We start from the raw sequence: 26,317 nt of genomic DNA on the forward strand, positions 1-26,317 counted from the left end.
CACTCACTGAGTGAACTTCAACTATTGCTTCATCTAAACCACTATTCACACTATACATCTAAACTCATTACCTTCAAGCTTTGAGAGCCCCTATCCTACTTGTTTTCCAACTGCCCCTGCCCTACATGTTGCTGATTACCTGGATCAGGTGTGTTCAATCAATCAGCATATGGCTGAGCAGAGAAGGTTGGAAAATAAGCAGGAGAAGGGCTCTGGAGGCCTGGAGTTAATGACCATTGATCTGAACCATCAACATGCCTCTTAGACCCCATGCAGACTAGACTCTTCAAAGATGGTTTATTTTTAATAGACATGTACATGTTAGGTTGCTGTAATCAAACCCTTACTCAAGGAACCTTTTCTACACTCAGGTGTTTTAGCCAATTATAGGTCAATATCCAATCTCCCCCTTCCCATCCCCAGCTGTGCAGTGCCAGTCCACACCCGGTAGAAATTGGGGAGGGTTGCGTCAGGAAGGGCATCTTGCGTAAAAACTGTGCCAAATCAACATGCGGACAAGGATCCGGTGTGCCGACCCTGAACTCATGGGATAAGCCGAAAGGACCAAAAAATAAATAAAAATCCAGTCTCCCCCTTATTTCTAAAATCCTCAAATGGCAAAGCAATTACTTAAGGAAATACAGATTTCATAGTCTGCAATAGATAAATCTTAACTGACAATGAAAAACCTCTTTTTTTTACAGATTGGTAATTGTTACCATGTTAATGTCATTGTTATAGATTGAAGTAGGACCAAGTACCCATGCAGTTATAGACTCACATCACAGACCTGACCAGTGGTGTTCTCTGATGAGTTTGGTCTAAACTATACTAGTTCCTCTGCTAGTTGCATGAATTTGTTGGCGAGGAGATTATCAGCGGATTGTTGTTGTCTGTACAAAAAAGAATAACTAACAAGCTAAAGCACTCTGGAAGAATGTTACCTCTACAGTCTTGTACAGTAGGCAAAAACCTGTGATCTAACTGTACCTTGCACCTTGCATAGTACTCTGTGTGTGTGTTTCTGGAGCTACTATCCAGTGTGGACAATTACATCATGCTCATATTGATCAGTCAACAGTTCTGTGCAAACCTTTATAACTAAGTATCTTAGATATAAACCAAACCTCTATCTAGGAACAAACATCCTGTTATCTAGTGTTTTGGACAGGCAATTAAGATGAATGAGGAGGCCAAAACATTTGAAACACTTCGATATGACTCCCCCACCCACTATGACCTCAACGATACACACATAGTAGAATTATCACCTTCTGACAGTTTTAACTTAAAACTAAGAAAATATGACCTTGTAAAAGTACATTAGAATAAGTGGAAAAGGAAGAACACACACACAAAAACACACATTATAGACAAAACTAAAAATATTGCACAATCAAAAGCTCTACGAAAAGCAGAGATTACAAGTTGGAGATTGTGAAGCAAAATAAAGCAAGATCTTTAACAGATGTCAAAAAATATTTGATCAGCAAGTGATATTTATTGCAAAATTGTTGTATTTTTTAGGTCACACCTCAATGATCAAATGTCATATAGCAATGGGGGAATGGGGGAAAGTAGAGGAGATTCAAAGCAGCATAGCATTATGGTAACCAGTTCTGGTTTCCAGGCAACAGCTGTTTGGCCATCTTTTGTCAGTGGACTGCGGACTGGAGAGGGGGTTGTTTTCATTCATAAGCTAAGCGGTCACATGAAGTGCCTAGTGACTCATGTCAAAGACCTAGACAGATACCCAACCATGCACAGGACCAATAATACATTTATACATATATATATACTGTATATATATTATAGTTTTCAATGTGGGACTAATTTTAACTTTCTAAATTTTTACCAAAATAGAATCACTTCACCACTGGCAACATACAGAATCGTTCAGTCTTTGTTCTGTTTTTGTGAGGATGAACAAGAGCAGATGCCCCCCCCCCCCCAAAAAAAATATCAGTGACTAGTTGCATTTATTCATTCATACCCATGTGTGCTGAGAGGTTTCAGTGTAATGAAACACCTGCCATTAGGAACTTGAAAACAAGGGGAAAAACAGGACATTACATAAAAGGCCCTTTGCCTTTCAAAACAGCCCCTTTCTGGAAACAAACCCCTAACAGTCTACAGCCCCCCTGCCAGCAAACACAGACAGCAGTGCTCTCACGTGCTCGCATATAAACCCACGCTCAGTGACTCGCCCCTAATGTGAGTCTTTATTAGAAATATTTAGTTGGAAACAAACTGGGTAATTAGGCTGAAAAGAGATGAGTAATGAAAGAGGTCAGACAAGAAAATGTAAATAATAAAAGATCAAAAACATCAGGTGGAAGGAAACAAGTGGAGGTAGAAAAAGGGAGGTGATGGCAGAAAATGGAGGTAAAATGTGTCTTGGAAAGCGGAACTGAGACCTTGTAAACACACATTTACTGCCAAGGTGAAACACCTCCATTTACTCCGAAACCAGACCCACTTCTCACAGCAGAAATATTTGTACTCACTCAAGGACACTTCGCTCACACATTATTGCTACTAGAAAACAAAACAAGGGGACCAAACACAAAGGGAACAGTCACATAACTTGATCAACGTGTCTGAACCAGTATCATTATAACTTCCGCATCACAATAATTACATTTGCTAAAAATGTATGAGTTCTAAGTGCCAGCTGAAAACCCAGAAGACGGATCTATAATAAGTCAAATTCATCAACAATATTGAATTTAAATTCAGCTGTTATGAATGTTCCTTTGTCATCAGAAGTAACAAAAATGGTCGAGGGTACAAAGCGTTATAGTGTAATAATGAAAATTCTATTGCTTGTGCATTCCCCTTTATAAAATGTGAAAACCTCCTCCAGGCTTTTCCCATTTCCACGGTATGATTGTTCCAGGTCTACCACACTGCTTGGCTATCTGCCACGTAGAACCCTCTTCAAATCTATTCACAATTTTTCAATGATATTTAAGTCTGGAGACCAGGAAGGCCATGGTAAAACATTCACCGTGCTCTTTTTAAACCCTTCCTAAGTCAACGTTGCTTTGTGCTTTAGATTGTGCTCTTGTTGTTGAAGGATCCACTGCCTCTTCAACTTTAGCTTGTTATCTTAGTTTGTTCACATACTCTTTTTCATGCTCAAAGTGTGCTGCCCTATGTCTGGCAGTAAGCAATGGCTTCCTCGTGCTTTTCTATCAAACAATCCAGACTTGTTCAGAGTACATTTAACTGCGGAGGTGTGGGCTTTTCTTCCAGCTGACTTTGAGGACTTTGACAGGTCCCCTGCTATTTGGCTTGGACTAATGTAGCTCTCAAACACGTTTCCTAGCATCTTTTTTGTTATTTTCACGTGTCCGCATTTCTTCCAATTCTGGATTATAGTCTTCAGAGTTATAGTCTTTCTTTTAAATCATCTCCTGTTATTTCTGATGATGAAGGAACACGTGTACTAGCTGAACGTTTGGTCCAGTCCTCACTAGGGGACATAGCTTAAGCTATTTGTTGAACTCTTAAAAAGTGACCCAAATGCTGTCAGTTAGCTTTCAAAATGACAAGAGAACATTTTTAAATTATGCTTTATATCCCTTATAGAGAAATAAATCAATAGAATGTTATAATTTACTATGATAATAGAAAGTGTTAGATGTCCTTGTACATACTGTGTGGATTCCAATAAAGTTTGGAAACTAGAGTAATTGCAAACATATTAATCTTTTTATGGGAATCATATACAAACCTCAATTCGTTATTTAAACCATTATTTATTTAAACCGACTATTATAGGACCATTACAATGTTAAGATTAATTTACCAGCTTGAAAACAAGGCTTTGATTACATTATAATCTAGTGTACAAGCATGAAATTTACAGATATAAGGTTGTCATTTAACAGAGTCAAGCTGTCATGTCAAGCTGGGAAACCTTGTAGATTTGCTACTTATTATATGATATTGTTTCATGAAAATCAGAAATGAGAAAAGGCATCATGTGCAAATGGGAAATGGTTTGCACTTTTATAGCTTTTTTTCATTCACACTCACACTACGCAGCTGGCCTGCATTCACCGGGACCAGTATCTTCAGTATCTTGCTCAAGTACACCTGTGACCTGCCAGGAATCCAACCAACAATCTGGAATCAGTGGACAACTGCTTCTGAGCCACAGTCGCCCCAAAATGTGAAGTCTAACTTGTTTCACATTACCCTGTAGTGGTCTTTTCTAAGCAACAACATACAGCAGAAAGTCAGAGTCAGTTGTATACTCTATATAAAAAAGCACTGTAAGCATCTCCCAGTGATACAGTTATAATGGTGATGCTAGGACAAGAACAAGGTTTCTTCCTCTCCTTACCTCTTTACGTAATTTGAATTTAAATGAACTGAAAAAAAGATTTTTCTTTAATCGTCCCACGGCACTCAATCACATTACTGTATATGCTCAAGCACCCCTCCCCTGCTCCCTGCTCCCCTCCTCCTCAGGCTCACGGGGCACTGATGTGGAGACCACTGTTCAGTCAGTACGTCTATGTGTACTAGATGAAAGGCAGCCTTCAGCACATTTCAAGTTTTCTGACACCTGTAGGTGAAAGCTGAGTACTAAAAGACTGTGGCAGAGAAAGTGTGACAGACAAAACACAAGTAGCAGGGTTCATAATGGGTGAAAAAAAAAAAAACAAGTAAAAGGGCTTTTTATAAGCAACAGCAATCACGCCTGTCACACAAAATGTAATAAATAAATGTTTAATTTATAACATCTCTACACAATATTCAGCTGACATCTCTGGCATACATGGCAATCAAAGTCATTGTGCACCTGGTAAACTGAGAATGAGGTTTCATAAAACCCACAATATGACGTATGAGTGATGCATTATGCAAAATAAATTAACCAAAGTAAAAAATCAGAACTCAAAACACATGTGATTTTATGGACATATTATTGGAATCTGTAAACATGCAATCATATTTATGTTCAGAAACTTTAACTGACAAGACAAATCTTTTTTTTAATCCGTTTATGGGTCTGAAATGTACATACAGTTAAGTAAAGTCACTTAAAAGAGTTGAGATTAAAATTTAAATTGATTTTACACGACACAAAAAAAAACAAACAAAAAAAACACCATATGTAGAAGGTTAAGCGTTAACACATCTGACCGAAAAAAAAAAGAACTTATGTTACATTTCAAGTTATTAAATCACAGAAAACATAGTTTTGTCCAAGTATAGGACATACTGTATGTGTTGCTCATTTTCTTCTCAGAGAAGAAAGAAAAAACCTAAGAGATGGGTAGTTGATGTAAAGCAGATTTGCAAATTTTGAGACGCACCATCTGTGCTGCCAGAGCAAACAAACTGAGTTGGAATATTGTGCAGGACTGTAGCCGATCGTCCTGGTTGTGCATATTAGTAACAAGAGTTCCAGTTCATGTTGGGATTCGTGTGTCTCACATGTATCTGTTCTTGACGTATTCTCTGTACATCAACACGTCGTCCCTGCATAGCACCCTCATCTGGCCTTGACCTGCCATCACATGGCTCTCAAACACATCGCGGCTGTCTCTGTCAACCTGTGGAGGAGAAACGACGTATATGCTGTCCTCTGGAAAGAAGGACACGGGCTCTCTGGGATGGAGGGGGAAAGAAGACAGAGAGAAACATATTAAACGATGGATGTAGTAAATTACCAATTGTAGACTACTACTCACATGGTAGAGAAACAAGCAATTAATTTTAATTTTCGCATGTGGGAAAACTGTTGCTACTGTATGTATAGTCGTCACCTAAAGATAAAAAAAAAATGTTTTAAACCAACCACCACATTGTGAAAATGTGCCGCAGAGAGCAGGTCATTAAGAGAACTGTTAATGGAAACAACAGGAGGATGGCAGAGATTGGCACTTTTACAGCAGAATTGCTCATAATTTCACAGAAACTAGACTCCAAAGCATGTCTCATCATCTTCAGGGTAGATTAGCCACTGCGTGCTTGTCAGGTCATCCACTCAGTCAGCCAGTTCAACAGCAGCTGAGGCCCAGTGTGGAGCTGCTAAGACACATGGCTGCATTACAAATGTACCTCCTTGATGATTAGCTGCATCAAAGCCACAACACAGGCCCGCGTGGACACGCTTGAGATGAATTAAGAGCCTAAAGTGTCATCAAGTCAGGTTTCCATCTAAATTAGAGTGGGCAAAACATGTATAAGCAGGTATTTTTGTTTGAGGTGATGAAGAAAACCTGATTCACATTTTCACCCTGGTTTACCCCCATTATGGCTGTTGCGTTTGTAAGCACAAGTAACTACTGTATACAGTCAGCACTGTTTCATATTCAGTAGAGCATGTTGTATTGTTAATTTGCTGTTTCTAATACACTCTGTAATACTTTTACTTTTATCTGTACATCACTATTTCCATTTTGCCCAATATTAAACTATAAGATTTGGGGGTGAATTTTCATTGTTTTACATATATTTTTTAAAGAACAAACTAAACACTCATGTTATGAGGTCCTCCTACATCCTTCAAGTGTTCAAGGTCCAGACAAAAGTTTAATCAAATTTTAACAGTTGGATTTATTGTGTATTTCAGGTCTCATTTTTGTTTTACGTTTTTAATATTTATATCTGCTACATATGCTGAGGCTACAGCTGTTGTCATGTTGTCCATATTCACTACAACGTTAAGGTTGTTGATTTATTCACACACAGTGTCCATGTCCTTTTATGCAGCAAGTGATTCAGAATTTGAATTTGCATTAGTCACATAATAATACTGTTCACTACCTTAAGAGGATTTGTTTTAACTTGAAAACATTAGATAAGATGAATACAATTAGATTTCTTTAGAAAACCTTGAGTAAAAGATTTTTCATTTGTTGCCAACATTGAACTTGGAACCTATTTACCTATTTTTGCCATTGGTTCCTTTTAGTTTTAATTTCTTTTTTTTTTGTGGGGGGGATGAATGTAATAAAAACTGACAAAAAGTACATTTTAAAGTTTTGCTAGAAAATACATTTTATTAAGGTTAATCTTGACACTTCAATTTCAGTAAGTACCTTATTTATGTAACTCTGGAAACCAAAATGGTACATTTTGAATATCAATCTGACCCTGGTATTATGTTATAAATGAAGCAGCGTAATTTGTAATGTGCCCTGTTAAAACTATTTGAAACACAATAGTCGAGTGTGTACAATGGATCTATTAAAGGCCTTTGGTGAGCAGTTCATGTCAGTGCACACATGTAGGAGAGAATACTAGGTTACAAAGAGAAAAGCATAAAAGGGTACAGTTTTAGCAATACTGACCTGTGTCATATGTGCATTCACTGTGTGTAGCACACTATGTTTAAGTAAAATTGGCAGGGGGTTATTAAGTCTTGACTTAAATCTGCACAAATTTCAGCACCTCTTAGTGATAATCTTTAGCATGTTGGCAAGTTGTAAAGGCTCTAAAGAATGTTTCCTTCCTATAGTGTCACACCTGCAAAAAGGCAAGTGAGATGAAGATCACCTAACTAATGCTTCTCAACAGGAATCTGACAGTATTCATATCCTTTCTGCTTTATCTCCACCAATTGAGTCAGCTTTGCCTATACCTGATAGGTCAATAGAGGAACTACACAGAGGGAGACTAAAGGACTACCCAGACTAAAGGGCTCTTAACAGTAAAAACACGTTTGGGGTGCTGTAACACAGTCTTAGAATAGTACTGTTGTGCAACATCAGACACACCTGCCAGACCCTGTGGACTTGACATAAGGATGACAGCTATGGATGGATGGAATGACAAACGGCCACAGTGAAGAACGATGAAGATACAGGCACACGGGGAAAGTTGACTAAGGATAAAAAGATATTAGGATTCACTGCTGACTGAAGTTGCTCCTGCACACAAAAGTCGATAACTGTATGTCTGCCACCTTTGTGTGACGTATAATAACTCTGACCTGTGCTAAATCAAAAATGGAATTTCTCTTTCTTCAAGCAAATATTTATGTACAAAAAAAGAGACACATGTTCAAACAGAGCCACAGAGGGTCACATGTTCTTTTTAAAAGTGCTATGGACAAAACATTCCATCCATCTGTTCATCCTTAGTGCATTACTGTCTTTACTCTAACAAGACAGCAGGACAGTTGTGAGGAAAGATATTAATACTGTATGTATCTGTTCATATTGACAGCACAGCAGTGCTTTTTTAAGTATCTACAAATCATAGCAGCATGGTGTTATGGATGATAATGTCCATCAGGCCCATCTCTTTGGTTCTGACTAAAGTATCTCAGCAATACCTAGAGCAGCGGTCACCAACCTTTTTGAAAATGAGAGCTACGTCTTGTGTACCGATTAATGCGAAGGGCTACCAGTTTAATACGCACTTTTGTAATAACAAATTTGCTCAATTTAACTTTAATTGTATGTTTTTTTTTATAATTAATTAAATTAATGATATTCATCTATGTGAAGACACGGATCATGTTAATGATTTCTCACAATAACTATCAAATGTGATTAGATGCAAAAAAATTAGATGCAGCTCATTGGTTAGTTGCGCTATGCTGAGCTATTTGTAGAACAGGCCTGCGGGCTACTCATGTGGTCCTTCTGGGCGACCTGGTGCCCGCGGGCACCATATTGGTGACCCCTGACCTAGAGTGATTGCCAAGCTGCAAATGAGCTTGAGAATTTTAGTTTGTAGTTAAATGTCTCAACAACTATTAGATGAGCTGGGTTACAATGTTGTCCAGACATTCATGGTACTTGGAGAAAAACTCTTGATAATCCATGTAATCTCTTCATTTTTTATGCAAAGCCATCATCAGGTTAAAGCTTTAATTTGTCCAAAACTTGAGTTTATGATCCAATTTCCGAAAAAAGATGTCATTCCCATAAAGCAGCTGTAATTATATGGTAACATGACAAAATAATAAGGTGAACATTATCTCTGCTTCACATAATAATGGTGACATTTCACGAGCACGTTGTCATGCTGATGTTGAGCTGACAGCATCACTACCATGGATATAAAGTCTTCATTTTGTTAATAAAATAGCTTGCCCATCCAAAATAAATTATCTCATAATACTTTTTTTTATGTTTACTTAGGCTTTTAAGTTTTTCCTTGTCATCTAATCTCTACAATAGAATTAAATAACATAGGACTCTGAATGATTTGAGCCCCAGCAAGTGAAAAAGAAAGATTTTAAAATAATATATTAGAATGCCTTTATTGTCATTAGACAAATATAACAAAATTGAGAAATACAATACCTGAAATTGAATACCTGTTATGAGGAATCCTAATTAGGGAATTAGGGATTAGGGAATTAGTGTCTGTGTCTGAGTTTGAACTACAAATACAAAAAGCAAGACAAAGGGGGAAACTGCTTATGCATCTGTATGGCTGCACATTGCAATCCCACGTGAGTTTGATTTTGAATCTGGCTGAAAGAAAAACAAAAAAAAAACACTGTCTATGACCTGCTGGGTCATGGCTGCAGTGAACAGTGATGGTTAGACTGACTGGGAAATTGCAGGGATAAAAGGCAGTAAAGAAAGAGTGGTTGGTTACAAGAGACGGCACAGCTAGAAGCCTCCCTAGAGACCACTCTGGATGAGCAACAGTGTTTACTTGTCTCAAGGTTGCTGTAAATGTTGAGTGGTGTTTAAAAGATCAGGTTACAACTACAAACCAATGTTACAACATTATGCTAGAGAGGATTATTCAGTATGTTTACACATTTTATTCAGAGTTTGTGTTTGATTTACTGTGTCACGTGCTTTACTCACAGGCAGATGATGTTTTCCAGTTTTATGTGTTCTGTTCTCTCCACTTTGTGCTGGTTTTCACCCAGATGTGCAAAACTGAAAAAACAAAAATCAAAAACAAAACAAACAAACAAACAAACAAAAAAAACCACAAATGAAATTCCAACAATTATACAATTCTCTATATGTGTATGTCTCAGACACTCATCACTCCATATTCATCACTAGAAAAGCAGTTAACAGAGGCTAATTACAGTGCCATTAATCTGAGGCTGTCGTTGTCTGTTCTTCCACACAAACACCATTGAACTTAACTGGGGAGATGTCTAATGCTCAGAGCACATTGCCATCAAATCTCAGATTTTCCCCGGTGGATAATCTCTCTTTCACAAAGACACAACAAAATGCAATAATTGAGAGTTCCCCTCTGGCTCTTGCTTATGATTTTTAATATTAATGCACTGATTAGTTGAGCTCTGGCTGCAGCCAACATCCTTGGAGCTGTGCCAACTTCCAGCCTCAATAATGAATGCCGTTTCATTCTCATTATGTGCGACTAGAGTGAGAAGATATGAACAATATTCTTCACTGCAATTTTTGATTTTTTTTTTTTTTATGTTGACAACCTTATTTCACTCACACCTGAAACCTATGTCTGCTATTAAAGTCAGGTGAACCACAAAGCTTATTACATCCCAGCATGCGTTTCTTTGCTGGAGCAATCAATAAGAATCAAATGGAAGTATCTCAGGTCAATGCAAGTGAATGGTGTATTTATGTATTTATTTGTTTATTTTTATCTACAACACTGCTTTAAAGAAATGAATATACTGTTGCTGCATTTACCTGGAACTCTTTTTGAGCTTACAGTAAAACAGTAGTTTGTCCACAATATGGTTGCTACTAAAATACAGTGAAACTGTTAAGTTCATAGGGTTTATGGCAGCTGATTAGGGCAGGATCATCAAATGCATCATACTGTATCAAATGTGCAGTTTGTATCCAAAGAACAGATAGTTGTGTTCAGTTTTTGAGCCTGATGATGGCTCTCCACTGTAGCTTATCATCATGGTTGGGAGCATACAGGAAAAAAAAGGTCAGGATGAAACGGAAATGAGAGGCAGAAAAGGAAACTGTGCTGAAGTAAGAGAAGAAGTGGACAAAAAGCGGTGAGGTCAGAAGTGTGATGCACACAGCAGGGTAGAGTTGACAATGTCCCTTTTGCAAAATGACTAATATCACCCTGAGGGGGATGCTGACACTGACTGCTTGTTCCTCCCTTCCTGCCTTACTGGTTGCTTTGTCAATAATTATAAATAAAGAAAGCATTGTCCTCGAGACCACTTAAACAGTCAGAAACATCTTTTCAGACAAGAAATACTGGGAGCTAAAGGTCAACAAAAAACTACATTGGTTTGCATTAGATATGTATGGCTGTTATGATGTTAAAAATGTGCCCAGAAGTCTGTGTGTTATTTTTTTATATCTTATTTTTCAATATATTTAACTTTACTGCAATGAAACATGAAGTCGCTTACACAACATTCATATTAAACCTGCTTTGCCATGGATTCCATAAACCTAATGCTTAACGTCAAGACTGTTTGTATCTGGATTGTGTTTTTATCATTTTGGGTGTGTTTCCCACATCAGTGGATTTAAAATTAAACGTGATGCAAGGGTAGATTTATAGGTCGCACCTCATCTCAGACTGCCACCTTTAATGTAAGGGTTTCACCAAGTAACGTTTAAATCATGCAGGTATTAAAGCCATTTTTAATGAAAGTATTTGTTTAGTTGGCTGAACAGCTGTTCCAGAGTGTGTGTCAGTCTATCATTAGTTCCTGAGTTCCTGTCACTGCAGCACAGTCGATCATCATTAGGCTGAAAAATGAAAACAAACTGACCAGAGGGTTGGTAAGAACAATAGTGCATAAAATACTAAACGTTATTGTGTGTGTGTGTGTGTATTTTATATATATGTATGTATATATATGTGTGTATTTTATATATATGTATGTATATATATGTGTGTATTTTATATATATATATATATATATATATATATATACATACACACACACACACACACACACACATATATACACATATATACATACACATATATACGCACACACACACACACATATATATATATTTCTAGATATTGTTACCTTTCTCATCCCTTTGAGCTGTATCAATTGCTACAACAGTATTTATAGTAGTACCCTAAATGCTTAGATTTAAAACATGATAAAGGCCTTTTGTACCGTGCTTAACCATTGCAGTGTTTGATATTGCTTCTAACTGTAATAAATAATAGTGCACATAAACATGTGTGTCAGACTTGTATCCATTACCTTTCATAAATCAGCAGGTCTTTTTCAGCAGGAAGCTTAGCCAGATTCAGTCCATAGGGCTCCTTGACCGTCTGCTGCTGCTGGATTTCCTAAAAAGGTGAATTGTGAAAGGTAAAATGTCACATGGGACGGAAACAGAAAAACACATCAAAAGGTTTTTAGCACAGCTAGGACTTCAAAAGGACATTTAATAATAAAGGTATACACTTCGGTGTCATCGGGTTCAGCTGCATCTCTACATCTGATTCCCTAATTAGAAAGGCCCAAGGAGTGCAATTTAAGCAACTTTACATGTAATTTGATTGTTGGTGTCTGACAAGATAGTTTCATGTTCAGGGACAGTGCCCTCCTGGGGATTTTGCACAGAATGTCCAGGGTTTGTAGAGATAGAATAATCATAACAAACAGGAAATCAGATTAGAAATGTCAGACCGGTTGAACCTGACAGATTTCGAAAGGCTTTCTTTGAAAAGCAAAAGGAAATTAAGTTCTTAATGAGAATGAATATATTATTCAGTATTAATATCACTTACTGTCAGAAGAAAGTGGACAAAGACACCGTAAAATCATATACCAGTAAAAATAATAAATTAATGTAATCAGTAAGTCCAATGATTATAGGCCTATAATTATAGCCAATGATCAACATGAACAAAATAAAGAAACACATTATTGAACAGTGCACTGCCTTGCAAAAGTATTCATACCCATTGAATGTTTCTACATTTTGTTACATAACAATGTATATGTACTTTATTGGGATTTTATGTGATAGATAAACACAAAGTGGTACATAATCGTGAAGTTAAAGAAAAATGATGAATGGTTTTCAAAATTCTTTCCAAATAAATATCTGCAAAGTGTGGCATGTATTTGTGTATTTGTATTGAGCCCCCTTTACCTTGATACTACTAACTAAAGTCCAGTGGAACCAATTGTCTTCAGAAGTCACCTAATTAGTAAATAGAGTCCAGCTGTGTGTGATTTAATCTCAGTATAAATACAGCTGTGCAGTGAAGCCCTCAGAGGTTTGTTAGAGAACATTAGTGACCAAACAGCATCATCAAGTCCAAGGAACACATCAGACAGGTCAGAGATAAAGTTGTAGAGAAGCTGAAAGCAGCGTTAGGTTATAAAAATATCCCAAGCTTTGAGCGTCTAACAATCTATTATCGGAAACTGGAAAGAGTGTGGCACAGCTGCAAAACCTACCAATGCATGCTCATCTAAACTGACAGGCCGGACAAGGAGAGCATGAATCAAAGAAGCAGCCGAGTCGTGCCCTCCCCAAATCTGGCCTTTATGGAAGAGTGGCAAGAAGAAAGCCATTGTTGAACGAAAGCCATATGAAGACCTGTTTGCAGTCTGTGACAAACTATGTGGGGGACACAACAAACATGTGGAACAAGGTGCTCTGGTCAGATTAGACCAAAATTGAACTTTTTGGCCTAAAACACTACATGCATGTTTGGCAAAAACCTCACACTAAACCTGTAAGAGTTTGCAAAAGACTTGAGACTGGGGCGTAGGTTCACCTTCCAGCAGCGCAACAACCACAAACATACAGCCAGAGCTACAATGGAATGATTTACAGAAAGCATATTTGTGTGTTAAAAGTCCAGTAAATCCAATATAAATCCAATTGAGAATCTGTGGCAACACTTGAAAACTGCTGTTCATAGATGCTCTCCATTGAATCTGACTGAGCTTTATCTATTTCAAAACTTTCAACAGAAATTGCCATTAACTAATGAGATGACTGTGGCCTAATAACAATGAATCGCCTAAAACTAGAGATGAAACGATAAATTATTACCAAGGACATTACAGTACACAAAAAACTGCACCACTGTACATTATACTTAATATATCTAAAAATGGTAAATGATTAAAAAGTATTTTTCAAGTACTCAATTCTTGGGTATTTGATCTTGTTTGTAATTAAATATAGGCCCCAAAATACGTCAGTGCAACAACTGTGAGTACACCTGTGATTTTTAGCAGAAGACACAGTGGCCTTCCTCGAAAAAAAGTGACTGCTACGACAGTGCGAGGTGTGAAAACAGTGTGAAGACTGTATGAAGTTAACCACTACAGACACCATCCAAAAAGAAACCCACTGTGCACAAAATGGCACAAGAATTAACTCTGCCTGTGTCAAACAACATGAAAAGAAGTCTGATGAATATTGCAATACAGTGTTTCTCCAAATGAAACTAAAATGAATTTGATTGGATCAGATGGGGTCAAGCACAGTGTTGATTGTGAAGCAAAGGAGGGGGGAGGGCTGCTGACATTGAGGGCAAAAGTCGTAGGGAAAATTCTCGTTCTGAATGGCAGATCAAACACAAATTTTTATACCCAAAGACTGAAATAAACGATGATTCTGAAGCTAAAAAGAATTTGCAAAGCAGGAATTTTATAACATGACAAACAATTGTGAACATTGGTGAACATTTTTTAAGCTTTTAAAGAAGAAAATGATATTAACTGGGAACTGGATAAGCACTGTATGTCCCCAGACAATTGAATATCTTTGTAGTATTCAAAAAACCAAGAGAAAGAGCAACCAAAGGATGGAATAAACCTCTGAAATAATTATGATTAAACGCTTACTTCTTTCCTTTTCTTAACAGATCAAATTTTAAAATCACTTAACAGATGTTAACACTAAGACTAAATCTTTTTTGCTCATATTCAGTCACTTGTCAGCTTGCAGTCCCATTAACTTGTTTGTCTGTGCCATAGTCCTCCATTAGCGCCAAAATATTTTTTTAAACACATAATCCAGACACATGGCACCACTGGGAGACATATTTCGTCATTACAAAACTGGTTTTAACAAACGTTGACCAACATGCTTCGAATCACCGTTTCCTTGTATCGCTGCTGGGCAACTGTGCATTTGCGAGTTACATTAGTTTGGACAACATTTATTTCCAGTTTTTTAATTTCCAATTCTGCTGTGCTGAGAGCTCACATCTCACTTTTAGTATGAATTCCCAATTAGGCTGAGGTTGGCTCTTTAATCAGGATCTTTCATTACAGTTTAATTTGTTGAACTTTCCTCTTTCGAAATCTATTGGCCATCTTGGCTTTAGCTAAAAACAAATTAATTGTATTAAATGGTCAGAATTTGTAACTAACAGTTCTGTGAAATGAACTAAAGATGTACTTTTTTTGTAGTGTACAACTTTTTGTTGAACATGTGGGAACACATTTTAGCATGTTTGCCATGAAAATATTTTTTGCCTTGTTGAGCCTTTTGTCGTTATTTACAAGGTCAATAACAGCTTGGCACAACAGTGGTGTACAGTAAGACCTCGAAGCAGATGGTGCACAAGAATAGACTAAGGCAAACTGCATTTCTGTTAGCTATGAATAAGAGGGCTGAATCTGCAGTGGACACATGCTCACCAGCACCAGACGACTAAACCTGAAAAATAAAAAATAAAAAGTCTGGTCTAATGCATTTTTCTTTTCACGTGTTGGTGACAGGGTGGGAATTTCACATAAACATCATGAATCCATCTTGCCTTGTGTTGTGGCATGAGATTGTGGGTATAGTGTTATATTGTGGTTGTGCGTGTTTTCTTGGCAGATATCCGGCAATTTCATAACAACTGAGCATGGTGAACAAAGAAAAATGTATTACTGTCCATTTAAAAAGACATTTTAAATGTGCTTCAAATACTTCTCAGAAAAGTAATTTCCTGAATAAATAATGAAACCTGGAGGTTTATTGCAATATTCTTTCTGTAAACTTACAAGGCCAACGTGCACACAACCAACGTGCACACAAGTGACCTTAAAGAAGTCAGCCATACCATTGTTATCACCGACTCTGCAGCAAAATGCTCAACGTAATATTTTCATTTGTTACCGTACTTTTATTGATAGGAACTGAAAGGGAGGGCAGAACAAAATGAGGGTGCTCCAAGATCATGTCCAAGAAATGGCAGCTGTGAATACACACACACACACACACACACAGTCTTGTTCAGACCAAGATTACATGGGAACACACATTGCAGCATACACGATCATATGGTGTGTGGAGCACAGACAAGTGGCTAAACACACTTGCTTGTACATACACCCACACATATTGAAAATCTATCCATGTTCATGCTGACACACATACACCCAAACTGGGTTTGGAATATGAAATGAGCATGTGTAATTACATACCAAATCTGGTAATAATTTGATGTTTAAATATTTTGCGTTGTGCTGGCACACTGGCAATCAGTTCTCCCGGACAAGCTCGGAGGCGGAGACACAAGATGCATGAGAGCGTGTGTGTGTGTGCCCAACACGTGAGCTGCCTGCCCAGCCAGAAATATTCATGACCAGGCTCATTACTCAGGGCCCGGAGAAGACAGAGCAGTGAAAACCAACAGAAAATACATCATAAATCAGGAGGAGGAAAGAGATGGATGGAGCTCGAGGAAAAACCTTTGCCTCAAGCAGATCAAAATTGGCCCCATTTAAATTTGTCTTATCCAGAATCTTTGCTCAGTTGACATCAACTCCAATTGAGTTTTTGGGGAAAAAAATAAATATACTATAGTTACTGTCTCGCTCTGCTAATTACATCCATTTTTGATGCACACAAAAAAAAAAGTTAATTTGTAGAGTCGCATCATTTGTCAGTGTGCCAGCAACAGAGTGCTAACTTTTTCAACAGTTGTCATGGTAAATGATAATTCTATCCAAAGTGCCTGACAATGCTGATTCCCATTCAACCATACACACACACACGCACAAATACACACCCTGACCCTGTGGTCTGTGGACGACGGACTTACACACTGAGCTACAGCCGCCCTTAACCAGCTTTGAATGTTTCCAATGTGCTGTTACTAGTTTCTTTTCTTTTTAGTCTCAAATATTCTCTGGGGAGCAATCCACCCAATAACTGCAAAGATAGTTACCAAACAGTAATAGATAGTAGTAAAATGTTTGTAGTATTTGTTGGCCGAAGTTTCATATTATATATAAGCGGGGATATGCAGGATTTAGTAATTGGAGAAGAAGGATATTTGTACCATAAAGTTTTGAGATATCACAGTCTGTGTCAAAACTGTTGAGTGACTGTGAGTCACATGCCTAAAAACACATATCATAGTTTCAAACTTTTTTTTAATAATAAGGTCAGTATATAAGGTATATAAGGATAATATATACTTATTACACTTCACCTCTTGACAGAGGATGATGGTGGAACATCATGTCAAATGTCTCTCCCTTTAAAGAAGCTACAGATGTCCACAGATAAAACTGCACAGAATGGCATTGAGTTTGAACAACAGGACCTATCTAAAACATCAAATGATGCAAAGCCTTGGTACCATCTAATGAATAGTAACACGATCAATGCAAGTAACACGTTCTGTCATCTTTGGAAATGCTCTCATCAAGTGTGAGACAGAGATATATGTGTAAACTGTCTCATCACGCATTTCTGCTTCTCTCTGACACATCTCTGCCTGGATGAGAGAGAGACATCGTCAGCTTAGCAAGACCTTCAACACAACGCAACACAACACAACACAACACCAACATCAACATTGGAGGTACAGTAATTGTCCCCACTAAGTCGGCCTGAAATCTGGGGATCATCATTGATGAACAACTGAGCTTTAAGGATCTCATCTCCTCAGTCTCTAGGGCATGCAGATTTGCCCTCTACAACATCAGAAATATCAGACCCGACCTCAGGGAATATCTCCTCTTACAGGCGCTGGTCGTATCTCGTCTTGATTACTGCAACGTTTTGTTAATGGGGTTACCGGTATGCACAATTAAACCCTTGCAGATGAACCAAAATGCGGCAGCACGCCTCATTTTTAATCAGACAAAAAGGACTCCTGTCACACCACTCTTTAAATCTCTGCTCTCATCAGGTTCTGGTGTCTGGTGGTCCCATCACCGCACAGAAGACATCAAGAAAAATGAAAAGAAAAGAAATGTAAACACTTTTCTGATAGGACTGTGCTTTGTTGTTTTCTCCTTGATTTAGATTTTTGCTGCCTTGTACCTCACTTGTAAGTCGCTTTGGATAAAAGCGTCTGCTAAATGACTGAATAATGTGTAAATGTGTAAACTATGACACAAGGGCAAAGCTGAAGCAGAAGAAATCACCCCACTTCTGCCCATGTAGACATGGCTGTAAAGGCAGTAATAATTCCTCTAAGCACAACTGTCATTATTATATTATCATTACTAAGATAATGTTTCCTGGTTCCTGACATTTGATTCATGCTGCTGACACACTGACCTACCTGTCCTAGATACTGTGCACAGGTAGGTCTTATATGCTCTGCTGTTGTATGGAATCTGGGATAATAAGGTATGAGAATGTGCTACTAGTCCATGTGGGGTGTAACACAGATACTCATATAGTGATGGCAGATCCTGGGAATATTTTTGCTCAACTTACTCAGTTGACAGTTTATTGGACAGCTCAATAAAGCAGTGCTGCAATCGGTTATACCTTAATAAAGTGTTTTGAACCACGGGCAAAGTCTGCAACTCCTGAACCTGACGCTGCAATTGTCCTTGTATTAACCAAATCCATTGACACCTAAAAGAAGGAAGGAGATGTAGGTGACTGGTAGAACACAATTGGTGGTCCTCTCTAATTTAATAAGGGAGAAATTAGTCAATCTATTATGACATCATCACAGCCTTGGAGTTTGGACTATGTGATAAAGTTTGAAGAAGAGCCAGAGGATTGGGCTGAATGGAACATATAAATCCAGCTGAACAAATACTGGTAACTTTAATATTAGTAAAAGGTGTTTCTACAGAAAATATACATTCTTATTAAAGAATTACCTGTATTATCCCAAGATCCTAATCACATCAAATAAACTGAATTATAGAAAATTGAGAAAGCACAGTGAAAAGCAGATCTTTTACAAAATGAATACTCTGTGGATACAGTGGAAAAGATAGGTCCACAGATAATCCCTGACATTGCAAAAGCTGAGTGAGATATTTAAAAGAAAGGGGAGATTACATCAGCAATCAAAAAAATAAAAAGGCATGCAAGACACCTAAAGTCCTCAAACCAGAGAAAATCCTTCTGCAGATGTCCTATTTACAGTTCATACTGTATTAATACCAAGGCCTTAGAGGAGGAAGCCGTAAGATGAAAGAGCATGCTGTACTGAACACCTCATAAGTGACAACATGAACCAGAAAGGAGTTTACATCATGTCCCATTAGGATGGACACAGGACACATACAGTTTGCTGCATAAGCAGCTCCAGAAAGGACAAAAATACAGTATCATTTCTGTAAGGATGTTACTTTCTGCTCATCTTTGAACAATCAATGCATAGTAGTGTCATATTGTCCAAAAGCAATTAATTTTGAGAAAACAAAACACTTAGCAATGCTAATACTCAATACAGACTTGTGAAATGTTTGGTTCTGATCAGGGTTTGAATTACCCTTTGGATTCTGGTGTAGGGGGGTCCCAGAAGTGCACAAAATAAAAAATAAAAATCGAACCAGGTAGCACCTTCTCTTATCACATGCTTAAATAAAAAATAAAAATAATCCAGCACATGCGTAGTTCCAATAAATGCCCCAAATGATGCCTGAGCTTCTCTGTGATAAAAAACGCTGGCTGTAATACACCTTGTGAAGAATTTCTGTTGTTTAACAAGTTGTTGTAATAAGAATAAAACCCTTTTTCAACCAATATTCAACGTAAAGACTTTAAGTACAGGTTATAAACTGTAGGAGAACAGATTTCAGCAATACTATGTAACTCACTAACAAAGCTGAAGGCAACTGAGGCTGACAAAGACAAGGATTCCAAGTTTCTCTAGTACTGTTAACTAAAAAGTAAGTAAGCAAAAGCTACGGTGGTACTTCACTTCATGCCTGAGTCAGTTCCACCAGTTGGTATTAAGTGGCTTATTTAGACATCCATTTGTAGTTATCTTTCCAAAACATACATTTAGGGTACCTGTTGTCATAGCAGCAGGGTTCAAGAACTTAGCCCAGACAGGGACACATATGAAGATGCAGTCTGCATTTGTACAGAAGTTGTTTTGACCATAGATCAAGTCTTAACAGAAGAACATTAAAACTGTGGACTCAGTTCAACCACTAAGCAATTATAAACCCCTTTCCAAACAGAACAAGAAGAATGGCACAGGGAACCTTTTTACTTTAAACAGTATTTAAACCCCATTCACAGAGACTGACGCACACTTCTGTCTGACGCCAATAGAAACACAGACCTTAATTCTTGTGGGAGACTCGGGGAGATGAGGAGGAGAGAATATAACCAGGGTGACACACTCAAATTGAAATGTAAAATGCTTTTCGGGCCAAATATACAAGCAGGTGGTTTAAACTCAGTATGAACTGTGATGACATTTCCCTGCGGTCCTTAGAGGAGATTCAATATCGTCAAATCATTAGAGGATCTCATTTGATAGGCTGCTGTTTTTACTCTACATTAAACATGTCTCTGAAGTGACACAATTTCTTATTTACTTATCATTTCAATTCCATGTTTAAATCTGATTTGACTGCATATCAAATCTCATTATTGCAGCGCAAATGTGTTTCCTTGTGCATTTGTACTTTAGAAAATGTAATTCTGTATCAGGCCATTGTTTATTTAGATGCTTTGTATTTTGATACCTCCTGCATGCGACTGCTCTCTCCGGACTCTGTTAGCAGTTTGATCGGGGTGGAGCGCTGGGACACGGATCCGTCATCCTCACGGTCCTCCTCAGAGTCGTCCTCTGATGTGCTGGAGATTGCCTCCTCACTTGGAGGAGGAGGTGCGCTGGCTGCAGTCTTCCTCTGGAGCAGCGTCTCCTCTTTATTGCTCTTACTGCTGCCAATATTTTTACACAGATTTGTACACAGATTAACATACACCCCCCTAACAGCTACAGCAAGCATTAAATGATGACTTCTTACCTGCTTTCTGTGGTTCCAGGGTTGTGAGTACATACATATGAATGGTATTAACCCTCGTTTTGGCTTGCCAAAATATTTTTCTTCTTCTAACTAAAACAAGTTTTGCTGCTCCTTAGATGATGCTTAAAGCAGAGACATTTTACTAACAAATACAAAACAGAGTGCTACAGAATATTTAAGTGCATTAGGCTTTTTTCTAATAGTATTTATGTGCAGGGTTGATTATTTTATAACTATGTGCACCCACACAGCTCACTGCAGGTGAATTCAACCCTGTGTGTGTTCTAAACAAAGAGGAAAAAGCACAGAGTGTTGTTTATGGTTACCTGAGAGCAAAGTGTCTAATGAAGCCGTGTGGATGAGGGCACAGTGACACATGATTCACTGAATCCAAAAAAAAAAAAGAAAAAAAAAATACACCTACCAAAGCATAACAAAGGTGGCCATGAATATTTACTTAGATGCACTCACCCAAGAACTGATTTCCCAGTTTCCTCTGGCTTGCGAACAGTAAATGGGCTTGGATCCACTCCAACTGTCTTGGGCATAAATTCCCTTAATGAAAATGAAATACAAGGAAACCCATTACCTGACAACATGCAGTACAATATCAATAAAAGCTAATGAATGTTTGTTACATTCTTCAGCTGAGTTTTTCCTTCAATGTTTGATAGAATTATTGTAGACAGCATCCAGTTTGGATTTTAGGTGTAACACAACACACTTATAAAACTGTTGGGCTTTTTGTGTAATAATTTCTGTGTGTGTTTATGCGCATGTATTCACCTTGCTGAGTTGGTCATGGCGACGCAGAACGTGTCATCAAAAGAAGACAGTTCATAAGGTTTGAAGAATTCTGTGTAGAGGTCAGTGGTTTCGTCGAAGCGGTTCACTCTCTTCACTTTGATCTTCTTCATGTTCTCCTCACAGGGAACTGCATCCACACAGGAATAGAGAAAAAAAGATTTCACGGTACATTAATCCATATACTGGAGATGAAGCATGAAGTTTCGATAGCATGCCCTTGACAAAAACAATACAAAAACTACTGCTATTACCCACTGAAAAAAAACTTGTGCCTGTATCTAGCAGATATCAATTTTGATATTTTCATAAAATATGAAATTTGTATATCTTTCAGACATTATTGGTATTTTATATACTGTTGCAGATGTTGCATAATACCTTCGTCATAGGCCACGGGAAGGGAGGACAGCATTCCTTCTGACCACCACAATGTGTAGCTAAGGACAGACAAGATACACAAAAGTGTTAACACCTTCCATAAAACATTCCAAAGAGTGATGTGTATTCTGCACCTTCTCACCTGGGACTTCACATAACCTAGATATGACAATTGGCTTAGCTAGACCACTTACTGTACAACTCCTGAATACATCACCCTTTTATTCAATACAACCAATTTGAGTGAATGCACTGATTATTATTTAGTGTTTGATGTGCTACTTTTGAGAGTTTGAGAGCAAAAGCTCAGTCTGTGGCTACAGAATTCAATTCTCTTCCACGCATGCTAATTTCTTGGAATAATGGCTGTTACCTTGTACCATTATGACTGCATAAACTAGTTTGCCTGTATCAGAAAACTGGGTCTACTTTTATGTAAGCATGAAGACAATAGAAAGCGAATTACACGCATACTAGTACACATCTACACAAAGACACAAGTGACTTTAGGCAAAATCATACAAAAGAAGAAAAAAAAAACAGAAATGAAATGAAACAAACAGAAACCAAATGAATAAAATGCAACTGAAACAGCAACAAACCGTCAAAAAATAATAATTTGTGTGAAATGGGTTTCTATCTCACGCACACACACATTGACCTACATATACATTTCATGTGTATAAAGAAAGGATTTTTAAAGGGTTTTTACAATTAAATCTTACATAAATTTAGAGACAGAAGAAAAATAAAGTATATATAAGAAAAACATTTTAAATTATATATTGCGTAAAGTACCGCACCTACGTCTCTCCTGGGGCAGGGCCATGGTGCTCTTCTGATGCAGGTAGAAGTCAGTTGGTAGCTCCCACAGGTGCGGCTTGGATTCTGACGGCTGGTAGACTTGGAGAAACAGGTTGATGGCATCCTGTCTGTCGGCATCTAAAGGATTGAGATGGACACAATAAAGGCAAAGACATAATACAAAAAGTATACAAGAGAAAATTTCTACAGTACATACTGTATACTCTAATTGCACATTTCTATTTTTATAAATTGTATACAACCACAATTTATAAAAGTTGGGACAATGTGTAATTTTACACATGAAATTGAATGCAATGATTTGCAAATTTTATTAACCCATATTTTATTCACAATAGAACATAAACAACAAATCGGATGCTGAAGCTGCAAAATTTTATCATTTCATGCGAAATATTAGCTCATTTTGAGTTTAATGGCAACAACATATCTCAAAAAAGGTGGAATAGGGTGATGTTTACCACTTTTTTAACATCCCCTTTTCTTTTAACATCTGTCTGTAAACATCTTGGGAGTGAGGAGACCAGTTGCTGAAGTCTAGGAGAGGAATGTTGTCCCATTCTTGTCTGGTGTAGGATTCGGCTGTAGCTGCTCAAGAGTCCTGGGCCTTTGTTGCCAGATTTGTTGTTTTATGATGCACCAAATGTTTTCTATTGGTGAAAGGTCTGGACTGCTGGCAGGACAGTTCAGCACTTGGACTCTTTTCCTGCAAAGCCTTTTTGTTCTGATGGATGCAGTATGTGGTTTAGATAGTGCCTAAACTGCCCACACCTTAGGCACTAATGCACCCCCATACCATCAGAGATGCAGGCTTTTGAACTGTCTGCTGATAACAAGCTCTCCTCTTTAGTCCACAGGAGATGGCATTCATGGTTTCCAAAAAGAATTTTAGATTTTGATTCATCTGACCACACAAACGTTATCCATTTTGCCTCTGACACTTTTAAATGAGCTTTGGCCCAGAGAACACGGCAGCATTTCTGGGTCATGTTCACATATGGCTTCTTCTTTGCATGATACAGCTTTAACTTACATTTATGGATTGCATAGTGAACTGTGTTCACAGACAGTGATTTCTGGAAGTTTCAGAGCCCATGGAGTGATGGAGCCCAGTAGAGAACCATGGCTGTTTTTAATGCAGTGCCGCCTGAGGTCCCCAAAATCTAAATTGATGATATTATATACTGTAGATGGTAGGATCCTCAAAATCTTCGCAATTTTACATTGAGGAATATTTTTCTGAAATTGTTTTTAGACGCAGTTTTTTAGATGGAGTTTGTAACAGCTTGGTGAACCTCTGTCCATCTTTACATTTGAGGCTCTGCCTCCCTGAAATGCTCCTTTTATACTTAGTCATGTTACTGACCTGTTGCCAGTTAACCTAATTAGTTGTTAAATGCTCCTCCATTTGTTTTTAATTTGCAGTAATCACTTTGAGATGTGTTGCTGCCATTAAATTCAAAATGAGCAATATGAGGAATATTTTCCATTAAATGGTAAAATGTCTAAGTTTCAACATGTGATAAGTTGTTTATGTTCTATTGTGAATACAATATGGGTTGAGATTGCATTCTGTTGTCATTGCATTCTGATTTTATTTAGGTTTTACACATCGCCCCAACTTTTTTTGAATTGCGATTGTATATATTTTTATATTTCATGTTTTATTTAATTTCTGGTTAAAAAAGGGTTCTGGCTGAGCTTTTTTGTATAACAAAAGATTACACACTAATTGAGCCAAAACAACTTAATCAGTTAAACTATTTGTAAATAACTTAAGTAAAAATACCAATAATGTCAACTTTCTAGCTTATTAGGTTTTGATTATTGGCTACACAAATTACATCTGATTCCTGCAGCCAATACATGGTTGACTTACTTAACCAAATAAAATTATTATCATCATCATCATCATCATCATCATCATCATCCGGTTCAAGTAATTGTAACAAAGTCCATTTTTTATGCTTTTGTAGTGCTTTGAACTGTATCTCAACATCTTCATAAGTGGATCAGCTTAGCCGTTTACATTTTAGATAAATTTTGTTATATATTATATAAGTATAATGTTATCTAAGCTCCATAATTATGTCACATCCTTTAAAGATGATTTTGAAATCTATTCACAAAATGTCTTTCTAAAATCAAAAATGAACAGCACACTACGATATTCTCAGTGAGAGTTTGTGTGATCAGTATGTGGCACGTGTTTTGCATGTTGCCCAGTTTGGCGCCATTTAATCCATCCCCCAACTGGAAAGCCACGTGCATGCTGCTCCAACAGTCATGTCAGATAATTAGAGACTGAACTGGGTTCTATTAAATCCTGCTACCACAATTTTTCTCTAGGTAATTTTCAGCCTGGGACTCATCCAGTACATCACAAGATAAGAGTTATGGATGATCTGTGAGAAAAACAAGCACGTGCAACGGATGTCATTGACAAAAAGCCTGGTCTCAAAAGATGAATGAAATGCAGAGAGCAAAAATCAGTCAACACTTTACCTGCCTTTTCACCAGCCCCATCATAATGGGCACTGAAGTTTGCTCCCAACATTTAAGATGCAGCAAAACATCTTAGTGTGAACTGTACGTTTGTGTGTCTGAAATGTATTTGCTAGTCAGAGAAGCCAAAATAGTATTTCTAGTAAAGAAAAGGTTTTTTTTCTTAAACAAGCTAACAGACATTCACTTATTATGGAAGCGTAATAATGGGTTTTAACTGTTAATTAATCGAAATTATTTCTCGATTATCAGCTCGCACTATCTGTCGCCATCTGAAAGAAAAAGGGGCGCTATGGTAGGAGACCCAGGAGAATATCACTGCTGACACAAAAGGCATAAGAAAGCAAGCCTGGAGTCTGGACTGCCTTTAGTTTTGTTCAGAGCATTTTTGGGGTTCTGTGTGAAATTCTGTTTCACACAGAACCCTTCTGTTTTTTTTGTTGTTGTTGTTCCAATACAAACAAAAACAATAAGCACGTGAATACCAGAACATATGCAATTAGAACAATTTTCTGAGAGGAGGGTTACATTTTCTGACAGAATTGCAACGGTGCCAATATTTTTGGCCATGACTGTATAACAACAGTTTTTTCAGTAAGTAGTACAAAGAAAAGAGTTCAAAGAACACTTAAGATTACCCAGAGTAACCCGAACATTAATATTGTTTTCCATTTAGCTTTTGGGACTAAGTTTTATTAATATATA

At 37.5% G+C, this 26,317-nt stretch overlaps 1 protein-coding gene across 8 annotated transcripts in view; it reads right to left on the reverse strand.

The window, feature by feature from the left end:
- Positions 1-4,727: 4,727 nt before the first annotated feature.
- The window catches only part of fig4a (FIG4 phosphoinositide 5-phosphatase a), a 43,658-nt gene continuing 22,068 nt past the window's right edge, over positions 4,728-26,317 (reverse strand). Inside the window, exons 17-25 of one of the 8 annotated variants that reach the window (XM_067481971.1) lie at positions 23,086-23,224; positions 22,283-22,341; positions 21,884-22,031; positions 21,569-21,652; positions 20,813-21,008; positions 18,639-18,728; positions 12,140-12,228; positions 9,801-9,875; positions 4,728-5,628 (exon numbers count right to left, since the gene is read on the reverse strand). In XM_067481971.1, the coding sequence (XP_067338072.1) occupies positions 5,451-5,628; positions 9,801-9,875; positions 12,140-12,228; positions 18,639-18,728; positions 20,813-21,008; positions 21,569-21,652; positions 21,884-22,031; positions 22,283-22,341; positions 23,086-23,224 (1,058 nt within the window). In that variant the 3' untranslated portion in view covers positions 4,728-5,450. Of the gene's footprint in view, positions 5,629-9,800; positions 9,876-9,921; positions 10,161-10,182; positions 11,664-12,139; positions 12,229-18,638; positions 18,729-20,812; positions 21,012-21,568; positions 21,653-21,883; positions 22,032-22,282; positions 22,342-23,085; positions 23,225-26,317 lie in introns of those variants that run through there. The other 7 variants (XM_067481970.1, XM_067481973.1, XM_067481972.1 and 4 more) reach the window with 7 other exon arrangements.

The sequence above is a fragment of the Channa argus genome, chromosome 17, assembly GCF_033026475.1.
Source record: "Channa argus isolate prfri chromosome 17, Channa argus male v1.0, whole genome shotgun sequence".
Classification (NCBI taxonomy): Eukaryota; Metazoa; Chordata; class Actinopteri; order Anabantiformes; family Channidae; genus Channa; species Channa argus.